This window comes from Hypomesus transpacificus, chromosome 19, assembly GCF_021917145.1.
Source record: "Hypomesus transpacificus isolate Combined female chromosome 19, fHypTra1, whole genome shotgun sequence".
NCBI classification, from domain to species: Eukaryota; Metazoa; Chordata; class Actinopteri; order Osmeriformes; family Osmeridae; genus Hypomesus; species Hypomesus transpacificus.
Genome location: NC_061078.1, coordinates 3,468,160 through 3,490,187, shown reverse-complemented (window position 1 = coordinate 3,490,187; position 22,028 = coordinate 3,468,160). Strand labels below are relative to the sequence as shown.

At 42.9% G+C, this 22,028-nt stretch overlaps 1 protein-coding gene across 2 annotated transcripts; it reads left to right on the top strand.

Moving 5' to 3' along the window:
• Window positions 1-1,788: 1,788 nt before the first annotated feature.
• On the top strand, window positions 1,789-21,607 carry slc6a2 (solute carrier family 6 member 2). Of its 2 annotated transcripts, none has more exons than XM_047042780.1 (15): window positions 1,789-2,096; window positions 2,496-2,934; window positions 3,824-3,955; window positions 4,698-4,935; window positions 11,024-11,162; window positions 11,329-11,463; window positions 11,663-11,766; window positions 13,526-13,650; window positions 14,131-14,243; window positions 15,082-15,210; window positions 15,510-15,609; window positions 16,098-16,198; window positions 17,247-17,414; window positions 19,193-19,264; window positions 19,416-21,607. In XM_047042780.1, the coding sequence occupies exons 2-15, from the start codon at window positions 2,652-2,654 to the stop codon at window positions 19,437-19,439; spliced, it is 1,863 nt and encodes a 620-aa protein (XP_046898736.1). In that variant the 5' UTR covers window positions 1,789-2,096; window positions 2,496-2,651; the 3' UTR covers window positions 19,440-21,607. The 2 variants fall into 2 exon arrangements, with proteins under 2 accessions (XP_046898736.1, XP_046898735.1); XM_047042779.1 differs by having other exon boundaries at window positions 1,802-2,049.
• The last annotated feature ends 421 nt before the right edge of the window (window positions 21,608-22,028 follow it).

Here is a 22,028-nt window from a genome sequence, read left to right as displayed (position 1 = left end):
AGCTACAGTGTTAGTCCTCGTAAACATGTTGTTTGACTTGTGTGCTCTGCCCTTAGCACAGTGGTCTGTGTGTTACAATCTAGGGGAGGAACTAACCTACAGTATAAGCATGTTTTACACCAGGCAAACATAGAAAACTCCAAACAGAAGTAAGGCTCACATCATTTTGTTGTGTTCAAATTCAGAGAAAGTACAGTGCACAGCTCATCATAATCTCCCCATACCAGGCGTGTCTAATTAATAAAACATTAGGTGATTATGACAATTCAATAATGGATTGAGTTCAGGCCGATTTCATAAAAGAGCCTTACTCATTCTGGCTTGCTAACTTTTTGCATTCCCACGCTCAGAGGTAATAGGCTTTCCTTGACTGAAGCAGCAAAATTAGGCTTGGTTTGTACTTTACTAGGGGTTAACCTGTGAGGTTATCCACTGATGATAAGGCACGGAGGGAAGACAGAGAGCTGTGGGGATAGATCCTGTAGTCCTTTGACAGGAACCTGCAGAGAAATCTGTTGTGTGAGAACTTTCATGTCTCATTAGGCTCATTGTTCTGGGATCAGAACCTGGCCCATGGATGGAGTATTTGATGTTCTGGGGCTAGGAGGGAAGCTAGGACGGTCTGCAGATTTGAGGGAAGGGGGATCAGGGAATGGGCCAGGACGAAGGACCCCAAGGACCAGAGAGAAAGGATGACATTGCTCTGTTTTCTATGAGAATGGTTCATCATGTGGGGCTGTGGATAGTAAAAGCCTGGGGTAACTTCTTTTCTCTCTAAAATTCAAACAGTGCAGCAGTAAGAGCATCTGGATCCTACAGGATGTACATTGTAGCGTGTGTTGTTGGGCTGTACAGCCAGTCATGTGGTAGGTGTACTGAGGATTGTGCTTGTCTGGTGACAAACCTACAGGGTCAAGGGTGATCCAGGGTCATCCATATTGCTCTGACAGGTGGATCCTACCTGAAAAAAGTTTTTTTGTTTAATTATTTAAACCTAGTTTAAATCCCCTGAAATTCTTGAATATGGAAAGGCTGAAAAGGAAAACTGAAATAAATAGGCCTACTATTTTAGTGTAGCAAATCTGTGCATGGCTCAATCATAAAAACAAACTTCACAAGTCAAAAAACTGAAATAAATCTAAGATGCAAAAGAGAAAGCAACTCAAATAGCACATAATCCTCCTAAACAACCTTGGCCCTAGCTTTACCATCACTGCAATTATTCAATCTTCACAAACAAAACACCCCAGAACAGCCCTTTTAAGGTTCTATAAAAGAAGCACTGTGGAGCTTTAACAGGACATTCATTGACTTTAATGGGATGAACAGATCTACCATATCTAATAGAAATCTTTGCCTATGGCAAAAGCTGGTGTGGAATTGGATTACACATGGAACACAATGCTTTTACCGCTTCTTAGAAAACTGTAATTCAATCTATTTAGTACAGAGAAGAAACAGATAAATAAAGTCCAAATTAAAACATTTTCAGAGTTTTCTTTCAGTAACATGTATACTTTATTTGAAAGTATAACATCTTTCAAATAAATTATTATAAAACGTACTTTCCTATGTCGTTTAAGCAGTAGGCCTAGAGTAAGGCGACAAATACATGTGATAAAATAAAGAAATGACTATTGAATAAAAGTAGCAAATAAATAAATACATGTTGGCCTATCCTGTCGTAGATGGGGCTTCTGTTTGTTGGTTCATTTATTATGGATGGACTTTTCCATGTTCCTTGCGGTTTTTCTTTTTTTTAAGGTACAGAAGCCCAACACCCGGAGCGCATGTCTGTGCGCACTTCAGACCAGCGGCGACAGACTGCCAAAGTCAAACATGGAGTAAAATGGGAGGGGGAAAATCCTCAATTATAATATATCACGTGGACAGAGAGGAGCCCGATTTAAAAGCTCACAACTTATATCGTCTTTCGCTCCTGAGAAGGCGAGTCTTGAAGTTCCATCAGAATGGGCTGTCTTTTCTCAGACGCATCTGGACGACTGCAGCAACGGGTCATGGAGAGGTGCCCATAGATGTGCCATTCAAGTACGGACCATGCTCATCTTGGACTTCTCGTTTTCTAAACTGCTCAAGTAATAATAGACCACACTCGAAGTTTTTTTTACTAGCTGTAAGGATGTAGTGAGCTGCAGATCGACTAAGACCTAGTTTAAATTTGATCGAGTAGGCTAAATTGTTTCCCATAGTGCGTTCAGCAATTAGCGCGCAGTCACGCTATGGAGTAACTTGCCACCTGCAGGGTTTGAACTGTAGTCTATCAGTTGTCACAGTTTATAGTGTGTAGCTTTTAGAATATTTAGATAACAAATTAAGTGCAGCTGTTTGACTATAGGAACTATGAAGCAGCAACTACTTTCTCACCAACATCTTGCATTACTGTTTCTATAGACTATAACGTAAATCTGTTTGCGTAAATGTGAACGCAAAACTATTCCTCCAATCCAAACTTTATACTTTGTTTCCTTCTGTAGTCGATTAATGCAGAGCCGCCAATCATAGATTCCGGAGAGACAAGTTGCTCATACGGATTTGCCCTTCTTCATTAACGGGAGCGTCAAAATCACCTCCGCCACTACATTGGGGACGTGAGAGCACGAGGCCGGCGTAAGATTCGCACTACCGTGAAGATGAACATCCAAGTGCTGCCAGAACATAAGCTCTCATCAGTTGCCCCGCTTAAACAGTGCAATGTGGAAAAAAAGGAAGTTGAACTGATACTGGTGAAGGACCAGAATGGGGTCCAGTACACTAGCTCGTCTGTCATTCCCAACTGCAGTGGCGGTCCCCCAGAAGATGATGAAAGGGAAACTTGGGGAAAGAAAATGGACTTTCTACTGTCTGTTATAGGCTTCGCAGTGGACTTGGCCAATGTGTGGAGATTCCCTTACTTGTGTTACAAGAATGGAGGAGGTAAGTTGACTACAGTGAAGTTTACCTCAGGTCGTTTTGTAATACACATCCATGAAAGACCTTTTTCTGTTATGTTGCAAAACAAAACGTTTTTAGTTTTCAATGCATTCCAAAAATTGCCCCTATATTCATGCTGTTAAGAGGGTGACACTCTTTTTCCGATCTCAACTATTAAAATTCCAGGTCTTAGTTGTGAGAAATGGTTACTCAATTACATTAATGTACCATTGACATTTATTCCCATATTAGTTGCTTAGATCCAACATTTTTTAATGTACTCAAGTCTACCTTCTCCAGGAACATGAATGGGAAATGGTATCCATGAATTGCATGTTTATATACTAATGTATTGTTATCAAGCATAGCCTCAAATCAATATTTCAATAAGATAAACTATTGAAATAATGGGGCGAATAAATGTAAATTAATGTAATATGTATAAATGAAAGGTTTAGATAGAAAATGACATTTTGCATGGGCATGCCTACAACAGACGGCCACCCACTTGTTGTGAAAACTGAATGTTTACTAGAAAGAGCCGTGTCCCCCTTTGGCCGCATTTCCATTCACGTGGGGGGAAAACAGATGTTTATTGTTTGGTGCAGTGAACTCTACTGCCAACTCTTCAACAGAGAAAATAACATTAATGTGTGCGTCATGCAACTTTCATAATCATCCCTACTCAATTCTAAGGCCATTGTTATTGTTTTTTGTTATAATGCGTAGCCAATTATAACAGAATTGTGGCATATTTTATTGCTGGAATACACTTCAAAAAAAACAAAGAGTGGAGAGTGACATACTTTCTTTGAAGCTCCGTTGAATTGAGTGTTTACATGGACGCCAGGAAAAAACACGTTTCTAAGTGTGTTTTTTGACACTATCTTAGGTGCCTTTTTGATTCCATACATTCTGTTCCTGGTCATTGCTGGGATGCCCTTATTCTACATGGAGTTAGCCTTGGGCCAGTACAACAGAGAAGGGGCCGCCACAGTCTGGAAGATATGCCCTGTGTTTAAAGGTGAGCCATCCTTTTCCTCAAACCCAGATTCTCTCTCACCTCTCAACTATGCCTCTCTCTCTCTCTCTCTCTCTCTCTCTCTCTCTCTCACCTCTCCAACCTGTGCTACATCCCTTCCCTGCTCCTTTCTCTGCCTCTCAGCATCTCTTTCTCATTTCACCTTTCCTTTTTCCTTTGCCACGCTGCCGACAGCCTCCTCATCTCTTCCAGATGTCTACAACCCTTAGTGTGTTCTCTCTTTTCTTGCTTCTGTTTGTGAATCAACCTGCTGCAGCACTTTTGAAGTGTGGGAGGTCAAAATGAATATTTTGTGCAAAGCTCTAAAGTAACATTTAAATAACTGTACAGCGCTATTATGATTCCCCTGACTGTGAAGATTGTTAATCCATTGAGCCTTATAACACCTTACCAGAGCTGACTGACATGCAGTGTACGTGTGAAACACTGGGAACATCATTGTATAATAAAACCAGGCCCATCTGTTGTCTTTTGAGATGCTAGAGCACATTGGCTTTCAGTGATACAGTCAAACAAAATATCAAATTGAATCCTAACTGAATTGAATCCTTCTAGCCAGCAGGGTGACATACAGCCCTGTTGTCTTGGATCCCATGTTCCAGTTTACACCTCATATGTGGATACATTGTGCAGTGGGTGGAATGCTTGCCCACATGTACAGTACTACACACATAATTGCAGCATAGGAGACACTGTGTTTATCCATTGCAACTATTCTCCTCAGGTGTGGGTTACACTGTCATCATCATCGCCCTCTATGTTGGCTTCTACTACAACGTCATCATAGCCTGGTCTCTCTACTACCTGTTCTCGTCCATGACCGGTGAGCTGCCATGGCTTCACTGTAACAACAGCTGGAACAGCGAGAACTGCACTCTCCCCAAGCACTTCAACGGCTCCTTCTTGGCCAATGGGACATCCTACGCCAAGTTTAAGATCACGCCGGCGGCGGAGTACTATGAGTGAGTACCTCGGGCCGGTCTCTGACTTGTAACTCCATCTGGGCCTCTCAGGAAAGGGCTTATATAGGGTGTCAGTTTTGAACTGGGTTAAAAGAGAATTAGAAGCAATTACTTACAGAATCTTATTGGCTTGTTTTTGGTCATTTAATTTGACAATTTCAGGACTATATCATTAGGATTGAGAGAATAAATGTATCACATAAAAACAATTGAAATAATGAAAGCGCCAGATAGTTGTTAAATATATATATATATATATTGTATTATTGTATAAAAAATAAGGTAAAATAAACAATGCAGTTTAGTTTCAGTTCAATGAAGTGACATCAAATGAGACAAACAAAAGTCAAGTCCTGAAGTAGCTGTACAAGCAGAAACGGTATGGCTCTCCTATAGCCGCAATCTTGTTGTGACAACATTTTTGGACCTCTAAGGTTGTGATGGTCCATTCAATAAAGACAGGTGATTTTTCTCCATCAGTCAGAACATGTGTTCACCGTCAGCAGATTTAGCGGGGAAAAAAATCTTATATTAGGAGAAGCATCTTAATGTGAGACGGGAATGTATGACATCTATGAAACGCTTTGGCTGTTAAGTGGGTCACCATTAATAAGACCTTTGTGCTGTACTCCCCAAATTCTTGAGTGAACCAGCCATCACCAATTGAGGCATAAAAGGCATAAAAAAGCTTAGATTCTGCGTTTGAAGTTCACAGAAAAAAAGCCCCATTCACTTGCACTTCAAAGAATTGCAATTCTTCCCCCTCGCTCGTGTAGAGCCTGACTGCAGCCCAGAGGAAAGCAGTAAACAATACAGTGGTCTTATCTCTTAGCTGATTTGCAGTGTGTCAGGCACAAACATAACACGCCAGGAGTGCATCATATGCAGCCTATGAACAGATCAAAGACTCTGTTTCCCATATTGCCTTGCTGCACTGATGTTTCATGCATTTTTTCTGTCATCTGTCCCCAAAGACATGAAATGTGAAATGAATAAAGGTAATACCTTCAGTTGACCCTCTAGATAGCTCTATTTAAATCCTCATTGGTGTTTTTGCGGTTGTTATCAACCCCACTCAAAGGTCTTTGGTACATGGAGAGCAAAACGGCCATTATGTGCCCTTATAACCGTAGTTAATTGTAGACAGGCTGCACTTGTCTTTTCAAGGAAAACTCTGCAGCAGACACTCTAGGACAGATACAATCCTGCTCCTGCTAGAATATCAAAATTCTGGTAATTTCTCGTTCTGAGCTGTAAATTGGCCCTGGACATTGTCTGGAGACATAAATCAGCCTGCTCACATATGGTTGGCAGTATCCATAGATAACACACTCCATGAGAGAATTGTCTCCCTCTCCCAGTTTTTCCAACACTTAATTTTCCCTTCAAGTTTCCCTTCCCAGGTTTTCTGTGAGTAGAATATCTGATCTATATTAAAATTGATAGCACAGGTGATCGTATCAAAGAAGAGTCTTTAGGACATTGCAACTGGAGACGTATCCAATTGGATATGCCTCAGGTCTCTTGTGATGTTCACCTCTGTCAACAAAAAGATGACATAGTCGTGAGTCGTTCTAATACGCATTTTCCTTCCAGATCAGACCACACAATCTCTTAAAAACGAATTAGAATGTTGGCCTTAGGATCAGGGTGTAGTGTATCGAGGTACGCATACACACACATGTAATGCAATGTCCTACCATCACTATGGTTCACACACAACGTACTTTGATCTGAGCTGACTTATCCTCAGCTGTCCAAGGATGTGCAAAGCCCTCATTTCCTCCCCTATTTGGCCTTTATTATTGTGCTCATTGATCATCACTGCCCTGCAATCTGCCAAGTGGCTGTGAGTACTGTCATTAGAGCTTCTGGGCGGACACAGAGCAGGTGTCATTTACAATGCCATCACAGGGGCTCTGCACTGCTACACACACTAATCACAGACCAGGGCTCCCAAAACGCAAACTGCTGAAAAGCTTATGCTGAGGTCAGTGCTCAAAATGCTTTACAAAGTCAGTATGATTAAGACTAAAGACTCAGTGGTATGAAATAATATAATCATCAATATATAAGTCCTTGGAGTTGAATTGTTGTTCGGTGAATGGAGCAAACTCTTTTTTTTGTTTGCAGTTGTAACAACAGCTGCAAATCTAATTAAGGTTAAATTAGCACAGTGTGATGGTCCTACTAATGTCTGAGTTGATTACATTTACTGCCTATTCAATTATCAAAAGGTTGTAACTAAGTCCTTGACAATCTTTGTCATTCTTACTTAAACAAGACTATCAATACAAAAATCAATGTGGCAATGGTAGCCCTGCGATCGAAGAAGAGAAAGCCAAAAGGTAACTAATTCAGACTCCTTGTCCCTCTAGGACAATGGTGTATTTTGATCGAGCTGTTACACAGTTGCTAGGTTTAAGACCCCATTTGAGCATTTAAGCAATTGTGCTCGCAAGGCATTTAGCTGTTCGACTACTCCAGCTTGGCGACACTGACAGTGTGCCATGCCCAGTTGCGTATGTGTGAATGTCTGTGCCACTGCAAGCCCCTCTCTGAAGATTCAGTTGCTCCTCACTTCCCACTTCCGCACAGGCCTTTCAAGAGGCCTGGCAATTGCAAACGTAACATTTGAGAAAAAAAGAATTTGGAGGCAGGACACCAGTCGTCAAAAGGCTATCCTAACTTCTGAGTTATAAAAATGTGTGCCAATGAATGTACCATGATGTTTAGCTTGGCCTTGAGTCCTTTAGAGATATTAGGCCATCTTCTCAGTGGGGTACCAGTTTAGTTTTTGAAGTACTTCCCTTTGGGTAGGACACTGTGACTTGAATTATAGAGGGCAGGCGTTCTGTGAGCCATTTTGAAATGAGTTGGAGATTCAGACCTCTCTCCAACTGACTAAATCATGAAATCCTCTGAGTATGATCCAGCTCGAGAATGTGAAGATCTTTCACTAGGACATGCAACCGTAAATCCACAATAATATGATCACAAGGCATCCTTGTTTCTTGCGTATGTGGATGTTGAGCAAGCTCTTAACGGTGCTTCTCATATAACCTGGACTTGGAGGCCCTTTGGGTGGTTGGGATGAAAATGAGAATGATTGTGTAAGCAGAAACTGTTGGATCAACTGTCAGCCGACACGGGGAGTGATATTTTGGACTGCCAAAAGTACTTCTACTTTAGGGAATCGCTGTTTGAGGTGTTTCTCCACAACGTCAGTTTTATCTCAGGTCCACCCTCGGACAAAGAGGTCCAAAAGTTGTTGTTCTTTGAATAGGTGAAAGGTGACATTTTATAGAGTATTGACTTTAATTACATCTGACACAGTAGACTTATGAATAAACAGTATCATCGGTATTGTATTCTACTCTTGATAGCCTGGCCATTGTAGTTGTAAACTAGCAGTTTCAACATGAAAGTTGGATTGGACCGTAAGTATGTGAGCCGTCAGAGAACATCCACATGGCTCACTCAGCAGTCTGCCCAGCAGGGCAGATGGTCAGGTCTCAAAGGGTCAGACCACAGTTCAACCCACAGTTCAACACTCATGACCATTCTGCTCAACAATAATACCTAGAAAATTATCCATTCTGTCCTTTGCTACCATCAAATGTACTGATTATTTCAGTACTCGAACAGACTGTATAACATGATTTTAGACATTTGATATAGGTTGGCAAACTTCAGGATAACATCCTAAGGCTGGACTTTGGTCTGTGCCTTGCCTACTGTATGTTGTTTTGGCATGTCCATGGTAATCTATGTTGCCTTCCCTTTAACCAGCACAAGCCATGCACTACATGGTACACTGTACAGTATCCAACCATTCAATCAACTCACACTGTCGATTTTATAGATCCCCTACATGCTTAAACAGTTGCATTTGATTTTATGTCAAGGATAACTTGACTTGATGGATCTGCCTCGTTAAGGAGGGCCATTTGCGTAGAATCTAACAAGATTGCTTCGATTATCTCTAATTTCCTTGCAAGTGATGCAGAGCACACTTGAACATAATATACTTTGCTGATAAAGCAACGGTTTACATTTTAAGTATAGTTTTTTATAAAAATACACATCATCAATCTAACTTTTATGCCTTCATCAGGTATTTGTGATGTTTCTGCATTCCATTGAGTTCCCGTTCTCGTTTTGTGTGTGGAGCAGATGACTTTTGCGTATGCGTTGCCACTCCAATGCTTCAACTGGCTGTATCCTTCATGCATGGTGTATAGAGATGCAAACAATGTGGTGGATGGGTACTGTACATAACAGTTGACTTTGGGCCAAAAAACCTTCAGGTCGCTGGTGTTGATGAGCTCATAGAGAGACAAGATAAGATGGATTGTGTTTAGAACAACAGGGCCACAGGGACATGGATTGATGTCATGGGTAGCTTTCACAATGTGCACGCTATCAGATAAACCATTAGGCTTAGAGGCTCAACCCAAACAACACTTGACCCTGGCCGGTCAGAACCACAGGACTGAGTCCATCCTTTTTTGGTCTCTCTATCTCCCTCTCCCTGAAGACCTGACAACTTTGAATTTATTATCATGAGGAGATGAAAGGGTCTGTTGGATGTATTTATGAGCAGGCCGTGGTCCTTTGGGGTTTTATGTCTGGACACAGTATTCTTTTCCCTGTTTCTGTGTTCTTGAGTTCATGTGTCTTTAGGCAGGGATGGTTGTTTAGCCAGCCAGGATATCAGATTCTGATGCAAAGCCTTCCTGTAAACCCGAACGTCATCAAGGCTAGTTGGATTTCCGGCCATCACAAAGGCCCAAGAATCTCGTGCAACCCTGAAATCAGCTGTGCCTTGATGAAGCTGATTGTGACGATGGGTTTCTGTGGGTGTTTGTCATTTAATTGATCTAATTTAGACAGCTAAAATGTTTATGAGTGTCAGTGGGAATAACCCCCCCCACCCTCTTCCCCTTGAGATGAGCCCTCCTTGGGTTGGAACTGCTAAACTCTGGCCTTGATTACATATAGATGGTCAAACAAGTAGGTCAGGAACTACCCCATAAGGGTGCAATGACTATTTCAAGTAGCAATCTTTCAAAGCAGAAGCATATTCCTTGTCAACGCAGTGTATAACTGTCGTCTTCACCTTTGAAAAGATCAACTGAGCAGTGGCAGCTTCTGTGCAGCCTCAACTATTCAGCAACATGTTGACCTTTGAACTGCATTCTCCCTTTGAAGTGAGATGCTTCCTACCCAGAGCCTATGCATGTGCTGAATGTTCCTCCAATGGCCACTGGAGCAGGCGTGCCTTCGTTTTCATCTCCAGAGGCTTGGGGGAATAGTGACCAGCAGGAAATATATATCTATGGATGGTGGACACCCTATTTGTCTGGCCTCTGTAATTTATGTGACGGTGAAACACTTTAACCTTTGAACTTGATCTCTTTAACTTACTCTAGTCAGAGCACTTGGGGGGGGGGGGGAAATGGCTCCCAAGAGATTGTCATCATTGTTTTTATCAAAACACATGACCTGTCAAATGGTTAGAGACAGATTTACGTGTGTGTGTGTCAGTGTGAGGAGAGAACAAACGTTTCCTGCACTGTTCTGTCGATTTGCATAATGTAACCTTGTATTGAAATTGTATTCAGAAGTTTGATGAAATATCCTTTTTTCAAGTTTTTAGATATTGTAAAAACAAACAAAACAAAAACATGTAGGTTGTTCAAATCAACCCAGTGTTTTTGAAGCGTGCGCAAAGAGTTTGGGATGGTGGTGAGAGTGAGATGTATCCTGAGAACACCCAGGCTCTCTCCCTGGAGCAGGTGACTGATTATCCTCCTCTTTGTTCAGGCGTGGGCTGTGCTGTTGGCCTGGGTGGGTCCACCATGCGAAAACACCCCTCTCTCCAGACCTCCCGGCCAGGGAAAACAATTTAGCTTGAGATATATAGCCTTCCCGATGTCATCATGAGCGTTTACGTATATTGAATCTATCTTTTTATGACAGCTCAGTAGGTGAAAGAAAGCATATGTGAGAATGCGTGTTTGAAATTGGTGTGTAAGCTCTTTATGTCCTTAAATGCATGTGTGTGTGTGTGTTCGTTCTCCAGACGGGGTGTGTTGCATCTCCATGAGAGCAGGGGCATCCAGGACCTGGGCTTACCTCGCTGGGAGCTCACTCTGTGTCTTGTGGTTGTGGTCTTCATCCTATACTTCAGCCTGTGGAAGGGCGTCAAGTCCTCAGGCAAGGTAATAGACAACTCTGCGCGTACACACATACACACACACACACAAACTCACACATTTACAATACATGACCTCATTTGGTTATTGTGTTAATTGTATCCATTCAATTAGCCCTCCACTTCATGCATTTTGTTTGTTTATGTATCGATCGTTCCTGTTCTGTTCTCAGGTGGTGTACATCACAGCCACTATGCCCTACGTGGTGCTGTTTGTGTTGTTGATCCGAGGCATCACTCTGCCAGGTGCCATGGATGGCATACGGGCCTACCTCCACATCGACTTCAACATGCTCAATAACCCCAAGGTCAAACACACACACAGACACACACACAGACACAACTCTCACACTACAGTACTGAATGTCACTGCCATGGTCATGTCCAGACGATATTTGATTGATTTTGTTATAAGCTGTGGTGTTGCTCTTCAAAAAGCAAAGCCAAAGGTTAAATGGGGATCTTGATTGGCCACCTGCATCATGTCATGTGGATCTGTGCTTCTAGGTGTGGATCGATGCTGCCACTCAGATCTTCTACTCTCTAGGAGCAGGCTTCGGGGTGCTCATCGCCTTCGCCAGCTACAACAAATTCGACAACAACTGCTACAGGTAGTTTTCCTCGCGTCGTCCTTTGAGCAGTGCCATGGCCTTCGCTGGCGTTCTGTCCCTCGTCCCCTCAGGTAAACAGACAAAGGGCCAGAGGGGGTGTGTTTGTCTGCTCTCCTAGCCGACACGCCCGCTTGCCTCAGACAGACAGTAGAGCCTGAACTGGCCCCAGACCCCCAGACAGGCTCTGCTGATGATTATCCTCTCTAATAGGTTACTGCAGACGAAATACAGGCTGCTGCAGTTGGCTCTGTTATTGCTTTGACCCGCAATCTGGCCCTAAACACACTCTACTTAATGGAGTAGGTACATCCTAATGGGTTTTTCAATGTGTGTGTGTGTTTGTTTGATTGTGTGTGTGTGGTGCGGACATACATCCGAGCGTGCTTAAGTAAGTGTCGGTTCAATAGCTGGGTCTATTTTTAGTTTGATTCTTATCTCACCCAGACTGTACCTGGCTGGTCTTAGGACCTGCTGTAGTGCTTACAAGCCTACTGTGTGTGTGTCTGAAGCTACTGTGTGTGTGTCTGAAGCTACTGTGTGTGTGTGTTTGCAACTATTGTTTGTGTCTGCAGCTACTGTGTTTGTGTCTGAAGCTACTGTGTGTGTGTCTGAAGCTACTGTGTTTGTGTCTGAAGCTACTGTGTTTGTGTCTGAAGCTACTGTGTTTGTGTCTGAAGCTACTGTGTCTGTGTCTGAAGCTACTGTGTTTGTGTCTGAAGCTACTGTGTCTGTGTCTGAAGCTACTGTGCATTGGCTGAGCCCAGAGGACAACACATGCGAGTGTGACGCCCACCGGTACTGTTTGTTGGGCACCGTGCCAAACCCTCCTCCGCTTCCTCCCCCTGTACCTCCCCTCCGCCTCCCGCCTCCCCTCACCACCCCTCTGACAGAGGGGACCTGTGGAGTGATGGCAGGTGGTATTTACATTAACGCTGTCCCCGAGGGGAACCTTAACTAGGTGAAAGATCAACGGTTTCAGCAACATGCTTGCCTGGTAAACATTGCAGCAGTGCATGTACTTTACAGCACAGTTTGGTCAGGCTCTGCTAGGGTCGTCTGACACACGACCATGCTTCTCTATTTAATTAATTGTTCCCACCGGCGTTATTACACACAGATGCTGGGAGTTAGCACCTAAGCAAGTGAAGCTACACTTGCTGAGTCCAACTGCATTGTTGCAATGCTGCTGAAGGTCTTGATGTTTTTGAGGGTGGTTACTTCTGGAGCCAGGGCTTGAATGAGGATTTTGTAAAAGTTGGCTGTTACACTACCTCACAAGGTCCAGAAATCTTGCAGACGAAGAATCTGCCAGACGGAGGGAAATGGAATGGGGGCGCGGAAGGATCTTGGGTTGGTTCAGGTTATGCTATAAAACACAGCTCCGCTGTCCGATAACCACCAGTTAGACTGTTGTGTGTGGTAATTGAACACAAAAGCTCCACTGAGATTAAAGAAAACAGTGCCTTTAGTTCCCTATTACAGAGAGAGCAAGGGGTCGCCATTGTCTGTGAGACTAAACCTGAGAAAACTAACCAGAACGGGCCTTCCAGTAAAAACGTCTGTGGATTTATTGTGGTTATAGGTAGAAGAATGTCTATGAATTTCACCATGGGTAATAAAAGTCAAAAAGACAAACTGTTAAAGTGTTCCGTCTATTGTTGTCATAAAGAAATGTCACTATCATGTTACGCGAAGGTTTATAGAACTTTTGTGTGTGTGTGGGTGGGGATGTGTGTGTGTGTGTGTTTCGTCCATACAGGGATGCTCTCCTGACCAGTACAGTGAACTGTGTCACCAGCTTCTTCTCAGGGTTTGCCATCTTTTCTGTGCTGGGTTACATGGCTGACAAACATGGTGTGAAAATAGAGGACGTAGCAACAGATGGTCAGTACACACACACACACCTAACAAACGTACTTGAATGAACATCCGTTTAGTCAGCACAGAGTGAACAGAATGTCAGGTGGTTGCCACAGTTGCTTTAAGACTTTCAAAGGAAAAGGATTAGGTTTAACTGGATAGATTTAACTGTTTTGAATGAAACCTTTTCAGCGATTCATGTAAATATTGACTGCAGAGAGCAGATTGGCAGCGATACAAAAACATTTGGATTTGGGGAAAATTTGAATAAAATCCTGCTTTCATTTTTGCTTTCCTCAACTACAACTCAACAGCCTGGAGCTGATGAGAGGAGATAACACTGTGTTTGTAACACCTCTCTTTTCATCCTGTTTCAACATTCCTCCACTACACTCTTGTCTCTTAAAGTTCTTAACTTGCTCATTATGTCAAGTGCAGGACAAGCAGTCAGTTTTATTGTACCACGTTATCCAACAATGTCATTTTATGTGCGTGTGAATCCAGGGGCAGGATTGGTGTTCATTATCTACCCAGAGGCCATCTCCACTTTGCCCGGCTCTACGTTTTGGGCCATCGTATTCTTCATCATGCTGCTGACGCTGGGTATCGACAGCTCTGTGAGTCAGGCCCAGACCTCACCCCTCCCCACCTCTCCTCCCTCCAGACCTCACCCCTCCCCACCTCTCCTCCCACCAGACCTCACCCCTCCCCACCTCTCCTCCCTCCAGACCTCACCCCTCCCCACCTCTCCTCCCACCAGACCTCACCCCTCCCCACCTCTCCTCCCTCCATACCTCACCCCTCCCCACCTCTCCTCCCTCCAGACCTCACCCCTCCCCACCTCCTCTCCTTCCAGACCTCACCCCTCCCCACCTCTCCTCCCTCCAGACCTCACCCCTCCCCACCTCTCCTCCCTCCATACCTCACCCCTCCCCACCTCTCCTCCCTCCAGACCTCACCCCTCCCCACCTCCTCTCCTTCCAGACCTCACCCCTCCCCACCTCTCCTCCCACCAGAACACAGCCTCCTCACACGCTTCATGTTTTCCTATTGTGTGTAGTTCAGGGTTCCTGCCTTTAGTGTTGGAAATGGAGGTTCTCTGAGTAGGCTAGCGTCCAGAGCTACGGGTGATTTGAAGCTCCAGTGTTGCCTAATAACCCCATAGCGTGAGGTGGAAAATTGTATTCACCACGGTCAGACTGTGTGAACTCAGGAAAACGTCTCAGAGAATGAAAATGTTCCTCATTAAATATTAGTTTGACACAAAGTGGCCCTTTTACTCTAAATCAAAGTGAAATGTCAAAGGCACACACAATGTTGCAACATGTAGAGGTTTGAAGCAAGCTACTCTTGCAGGAGAGTTTAAACAGCCGGGAACAGACTTGATGTTGTTTTAGGGTTCTGTGTAAAAAAATCCAATTTATCATAATGTGTTTGTGTGTGCGTGCATTCCAGATGGGTGGTATGGAGGCAGTAATTACAGGCCTCACTGACGACTTCAAAATCCTCAAGAGGAACAGGAAACTGTTCACCTTCGCCACTGCATTCGGCACTTTCCTGGTTGCCTTGTTCTGCATCACTAACGTCAGTCACTTCCTCTGAGTTTCTTCTTCCATGGTTTTTCTGAGAGAGCATAGATAAATAATATTAGCTACTAAGCCGAATCATTCACATGGCTTTGCTTGCTCGCATGATTAGATTAGTAAAGCCGTTGAGAATGTTGTAATATACCAGAGTTTTGTTGTTTTTTGTTGAGGAGCATGACGACAAACCAAGACAGGGAGTCTGTTACTAAGAATACGGTTTATACACTTTCCTTCTGAATTTCATTCTTTCTTTTTCTCTCTCTCTCGCACTCTCTCTCTCTCTTGCCTTTTCTACAGGGAGGCATCTATGTCCTTACTCTACTAGATAACTACGCAGCAGGAACCTCTATACTGTTCGCGGTGCTGATCGAAGCAATAGGGGTGTCCTGGTTTTACGGTAAGACGCCAAGTTGTCTCAGCACGTCGCTCAAACGCCATGTTGAACTGTAGGTCACTGAATGGCATGGTGTGTCCTACAACAAACCTCTGTTCTGTTTTAAACATTTAAGACAGGTAACTTTACCTGTGATCTGTTATAGCAGGCCCTTTCCCCCTCTCCCTCTCCCTCCACCTCCCCACCCTGACCTTCCCTAACCACCTGGTCACTGGAATCCTCTCTCTCCCTGAGCCCTGCAGCTATTGATGACATTAGAACGTGGTCACACAAAGCCCCCCGCCCACTGTCAGACAAACTGGCTTTGGCACTACACAGGCCAAGCACATTACCGAGAGAGGGAGAGGAGTGGATAAAGAGAGGAGAAGATGTCATACACAAGGCCTGAATGTGTATACAAGGCCTACATGTGATATAGAAGACCTACAGTACATGATATGCGGTCACATGTGTGTTAACAGCAGTCTGCCTGTCTCTGTGTTCCTCTGCAGGAGTGGACCGTTTCAGTGAGGATATTGAGCGCATGATGGGCTTCAAGCCAGGTCTCTACTGGAGGCTGTGCTGGAAATTTGTCAGCCCAGCCTTCCTGCTGGTGAGGATGAGATTTGGGTCGGGAAAGAAGTATTAGACACCAAGAGGTGTTGGGGGTTGGGGATGGTTGCTGGAGAGCAAATGTGATATTGATGTTCTATATGCCCGTGCATCGGTGATGCCATGACTTCTCTCTCTCTCTCTCTCTCTCTTGTCCCATGGTGTGTCTGAATGTGTTATAATGAATTCATTTGATAAGCATTGCTGATTACTGAGGTATCAAATGAACAGAACAGCCCTTTTGAACAGACTGATTCACCTTGTGAAGGGGAGGAATCCACACAAGTCTTTAATTGAGGTCAAATGTGTATTCTGTGAATGAAATACAGATGTGAATTTGCGAGGGGCAGGCTTATTGAAAGCACATGAATCAGTTTAGTGGAAACATTCATATTCCCTCAATGGTCTTTGTCAACTGTAATCCAGAGTAAGTTTTCTTCCCCATGGAGAATGTATAAGGCAACAGGATATGTAGTTCTCTTGATAGAAAGCTAATATATCCTGAATATCTTTAGATCTAACCTTATGTCCAGTGAGAATTAACATTGTTTCATTTGATTCAATATGGTAGTTGTGTTTCCCTTAGGTCTAAGACCGATAAGATAGCTCTCAGCTCAGCAGTGGAAGTTATGCTCAGGTTCAGCTTCAGTCTTTTCAGTATGCAGACAAATTTCACCGAGGTACAAGCCACTGGCAAGTGGTGAAAACGGAATGTTTTTGGTATTAACCAGGGCCACTGACCTCCACGTGATGTCTAACTGCTAGTGATGTGTACGGCTCTCTGGGGCCAGAGGTGGGGTTCCCTTGCCATCTAATCGAGTGCAGGTGGGCCAGACTACTTCCCAGAACATCAGGTCAAACCCAGAGGGAAACTGAACCGCTTCACCTGCAGTCTGTTCAGCTCAACTCAATCCAATTTCACCTTTGTAACACTGGGGGATAAATAATGGGGAATTGGTTCTGATAGAAACAAAGGTTAGTCTGTGCCGAATTATCTCACTCACTTTTTCCTTCTCTCTCGCCCTCTCTTTCTTTCTGTCTTTCCTCAGTTTGTGGTGGTTGCCAGCATCGTGACCTCAACTGGCCTGAATTACGATGACTATATCTTCCCTCAGTGGTCCAACGTGGTTGGTTGGGGTGTGGCCATGTCCTCTATGCTCTTTGTCCCCGTCTACGCCATCTACAAGTTTTGCAGCGTGTCAGGCACTTTCAAACAGGTCAGGCCTTAAAACAACAACCTCTTATCTGCATCAATGTATTTATTTAACGTAGTGACTAGTTCCCCTTTAGTGACAGTTTTTAGTTTGATGTAAATTTGAAGTGCAAAATTATAGCCTTGATGTTATGTATTTCCTGGTTGGTCGTCCGTTCTTGAGGGACACTGATCTGGCTCCTTCAAAGCTCATAGAAAATCCATGATCCTAATCATCAAAGCTGAGGAATGTTTCCCTTCTTGCCCACTAGTAAACAGTGTTACGGCACAGTACCTTACCCCTCCAACACACACACAGACAGACACATTCTTTTGGAGTTTCCTTCTGATTGCAGCCTGTGGTAGATTCCTTCATGATCTCCATGAAGGAATTTTTTTTCTTCAACTGTAATTCTGCTGGCTCAGACTGGACCCTATCCACAGTGGTTTGCAGCAGAATGAACCTTACTTCCCCAGCCATCAGAATCTATACAGCTAATACGATGCTGGCAGTCACAGCACATGCAGCCCAGGGGTCTCATTTATAAAACTGTGCGTAGAACTCTTACTCAAAGTGTACGTACGCCCAAAAGCCTAAAATGGCGTACGCACACAAAAATTCTGATTTAGAAAACCGTGCGTACGCACACCTGTAAGCAATGTTCCCTTTATAAATCACAGATTACCCACAAGTGTGCGTACGTGAATCTGCATTTTACTCCGCCCTGAACACGCCCATTTTCAACCAAAAATTGTCAATGCAAAGCACCTCTTGAATGCTAATCCAGTATATTAATGATCCTGGCATGCGATTGTTTTTTACGGTGAATCATGGCGCATGACAACTTCTCAGACACTGTTAGCCTATTGGCGGAGGCCCGAAAACCACATTATTTGGTGGCCGGTGGATCACCAATAAAAAAAAACGGTGCGAGTGGTTTCAACTGTGCCAGTGATGCCGCAAGTCGGGATAAAATTTGAAACAAAAGCGTTTTGTTATGAACAGTAATTCTGGACTGATAATGAGGATGTAGCGATTGCGCGGGAGTGACTATTTCCAGTTTTTGACATTTGATGATAAATGCACAGTATTAAAGAAATATATTTAGTTATACACTGTGTTCTGCAGTTATCTAAAGGTAGGATATGTGATGTTATCCTGTATTCCATGCAGTCGGAGAATCTCCCCCTCCTGCACTCCCGTAGGGGACAATCTGATGGTGAAACAGCGCAGAATTTTGATTTCAAATTTGAGTTGGATTGTACAAGGTTTTTATGGAACAATTATCACTCAGTACAAGCGCAAATAACACTGCTGGATTTAATCTTCATGATAATTATGAAATTGAGTGGAAAAAAACACGTTTGAGGAAAACAAAATATATACTAAATATTACGAGTAGCCTAATCGTTCTTCCCACATTTACTTTATGCAGTCTGTCTGACTACAGTATGGTCATCTGCGTCGCCAATTCCAACTGTTTCGAAAATGTGCGTAGGCCTACGGGAGGGTCAGAGATTGCGTGGAGGACCGCACATTCTACCGTCAAGTTTGTTTTTTATAAATCACAACCTTTGCGTGGAAAGGGGCACATTTTACGCACATTTTCAGCCCCGTTTTGTGCGTACACAAGCTTTATAAATGAGACCCCAGCTTAGTCAGAATCAGCTTAAGGCTTGACCTCTCAGCAATCTAGATGTCCCTGCCTGGGCATTTCGTAAGATGTACAGATATGAGTGACAGATAAAGGAATGGGTATTGTTTATTCAAGTTTTGTGACGATGCAATCTGCTGTGTTTCAGAGGATAGCTTACTGCATCACACCTGAACATGAACATCACCTAGTGGCCGAGGGGAACATCAGGCAGTTCACGGTAATGAATCTATTTAGGGCTGAAAGCGAGTGGACTAGACATAACTACTGCTATTGTATTATTAAATCAATGGCATTCATTGTGATTAGTTACGATAGTTTAAATGCTGCTCAAATTAACTGTACCCAATCGAATTATGTTATCTTTTCAGCTTAAGCACTGGTTGGCCATCTGACACCCAACAGGCTGCCCAACATTCCTCACTGTCCAAAATTCCAGCATGTTGGAGCCACGGCATTCTGGCGGCAGACATGTCTACCATGAGCCTCCGGTCGGAGGGCGAACAGGGAGAGCCAGACTTGAACTTTTCTCACCTCTGACCTACACTGCCCCTTCCCTCCCTCAGTCCCTGGCTGGCACACTGGCTTTACACAATATCATACATTTTGTTAATGTATTTTGCTTTATTGTTTTTGACCATACACTTTTTTTGTTTTGTTTATATATTATTCATACATTTTTCCAACGAGCCACGTATTAGCCAAGACACACTCTTCACTGTTCAAAAGCTAACATTTTGGAGGGGGGATTCATGGATACTTATTTTCCTTTCCATGTCCGTGTATATTTTGATTTAAGCTGTGCTTGTTTCTGCAGAGTAAGACACTAAAGCCAAGAGAAAAAATATTGCTTTCAATGTATATTTTTACTATGATTTTTGTTTGCTCTGCTTTGTTTATACAGGGTGTGTAAGACAGTGAAAGCAAGAGAAAAAATAATCAATCAGAATCAGTCCACTATGTAAGGTGTAGTACAGGATAGGGATGGAAAATGTAATTAGCTTCTTATTTTTTTAAGACCCTCAAGCCGTAAGGATAGTAATTGAGTTGTTGTGCTGTCTTTGAGATGCCAAGTAGATACAGTAAGTAATTATTTGGAGGGAAAGTCTTAATTCTTTTGAAAGAGCAGCTTAACTGTGTCAGTGCCTTATCAAGGAAGACACTTCAGAACCAGTTCAAGGTTACTCTTCACCACCCCTACTTAACATCTCTGCAGATCTCAACTGTGGATTACATATGCGCCCAGTTACAACCATGGCTATTCATTCAGTTGAAATGATTCCTTTTTGATCCTTAAAATTAAAGAACTTGAGGTTTACCAAGGTTATTCACCTGGGCTTGTGTTATGTGCATAGAGACATGCAGCTTTTGTCAACTGTTTAAAAAAAAAAAGGGAACAATTTATATTTGAACTTCAATTTGTTTTGCAGTCAGGGTCATTCCAAAGCTCTACTGAAGGCTCAACAGATGGGCAGTTGTTTTTTGGTAGTAACTTATGACTCAATGATTCCATATTTCCTCTTCAAAGAAATGCGTTACATTTTCTTCACCTTGCAAAAGCGTCTTACAGTGTGCTTTCATGAAGAGATGTGTGAGGAAGGCCCTTTGGCAGGTTTTGTTTTCCAGAACTTCAAAAGCGTTGTGAGCAGTTAATATCTAAAATACAGTCATATGTGTTTTACTTTCTAAGGAATGATGAAGTTACTGTTTTGATTGTTGGCCAAGGAAGAAATTGCTTGTTTATCAAAAAAAAGACTTGAATGCAGTTTTATAACAGGAAGGTTCAACTAAACTAATTACTTTTCCTAACTTTTGGTTTAGTGTCGTTGCACCTTTCCAATGCTTTGTTACATGTCTGTGAGGAAAAATTAGTAGCTTATCCTTCAAAGAGTGTATGTGTGGTTTTGTACTGTATGCGTGTTGTTGTGTGCGTGGAGGAGTGACAAGTGATCTTATGTTGCCTCAATTGTGCTATAAAAGTGTTATGTTAAATGGACAATAACTTCTTTTTTTTTTCATTTAATCTTGATTTACAGAACATTCACCACCATTGAAGTGCCAAGTTGTTTCTTTTTCAGTGTCTCTGTTCTGTTTTGTATCTATTTATTGCAATTGAGTTTAATTGGAATTTTGAACCGTATATCGTTAAAAAAAACTATTGGCAGGATAAAAGCCACACATAGGAATTTAATAGTATATGGAAATATAAGATATGAAAAATATATAAATATATTCTTTTGTTATATATCCAATCTTGTATTTATCAAATTGTTTATAACAAAACGTGAATGTAAAGTATTTTAAACGTAACTGTCTGCTGTTATATCCCGGTGTTCGATGTAGGTAAGATGAACTATTTACAGATGTAAATGTTAATTTACAGATGTTCTTCAGCGTAACCTGGGGCAATTTTGTCACGTGAATGTAGGCAAATAAGCCCTGGCTTTGCTGAACAATGTTTACAGAATACTGTGTACAATACAAGCGTCCAGTTGAACGTGAGTGACAAATATCTATAAAGAAGTAAGAATATGCACACTATTATAATAAAAAAATTCTTCTACACACACTCTCTGGGGGTGTATGAAGTGGTTATTGTTGGGGCATTCAAGGGGCTGGCACACTGTCCGAGGACACCAGCAGGAGCCTGGTACAGCAGGGTGTGTTGAAGCCTGGGATCAGGGAAGGGGCTTCCCTTCCTGGGAGGGAACATCCCTTCTGCAGCCTTGCCCCTAGTCACCTTCACAGACCAGAATTCACCTCTCCTCTCTGTCAGGAAGCTCTGTATTATTCTAGTTTGGTAGTGAAAGAGAAAACAAAGTTCGAACTCTTCTAGGAGCTACTTCCTCTGCCTCTTCATAGGGGTCTCCTCTGAACACTGGGAATTACACTGTTTGTGTTTGTTATATGGTTTGGTTTGGTATATTCTGCTTCAAGCCTTATGACTGACAGACTGCATCAAAGCATCTCCACTTGTGGGCAGC

Excerpts from the sequence above, each read along its gene's own strand:
- slc6a2 (XM_047042780.1), top strand. The coding sequence starts at position 2,652 with ATGAACATCCAAGTGCTGCCAGAACATAAGCTCTCATCAGTTGCCCCG. Across the intron at positions 16,199-17,246 it reads TCAGCCCAGCCTTCCTGCTG|TTTGTGGTGGTTGCCAGCAT; the intron begins GTGAGGATGAGA and ends GTCTTTCCTCAG. Across the intron at positions 17,415-19,192 it reads TGTCAGGCACTTTCAAACAG|AGGATAGCTTACTGCATCAC; the intron begins GTCAGGCCTTAA and ends GCTGTGTTTCAG.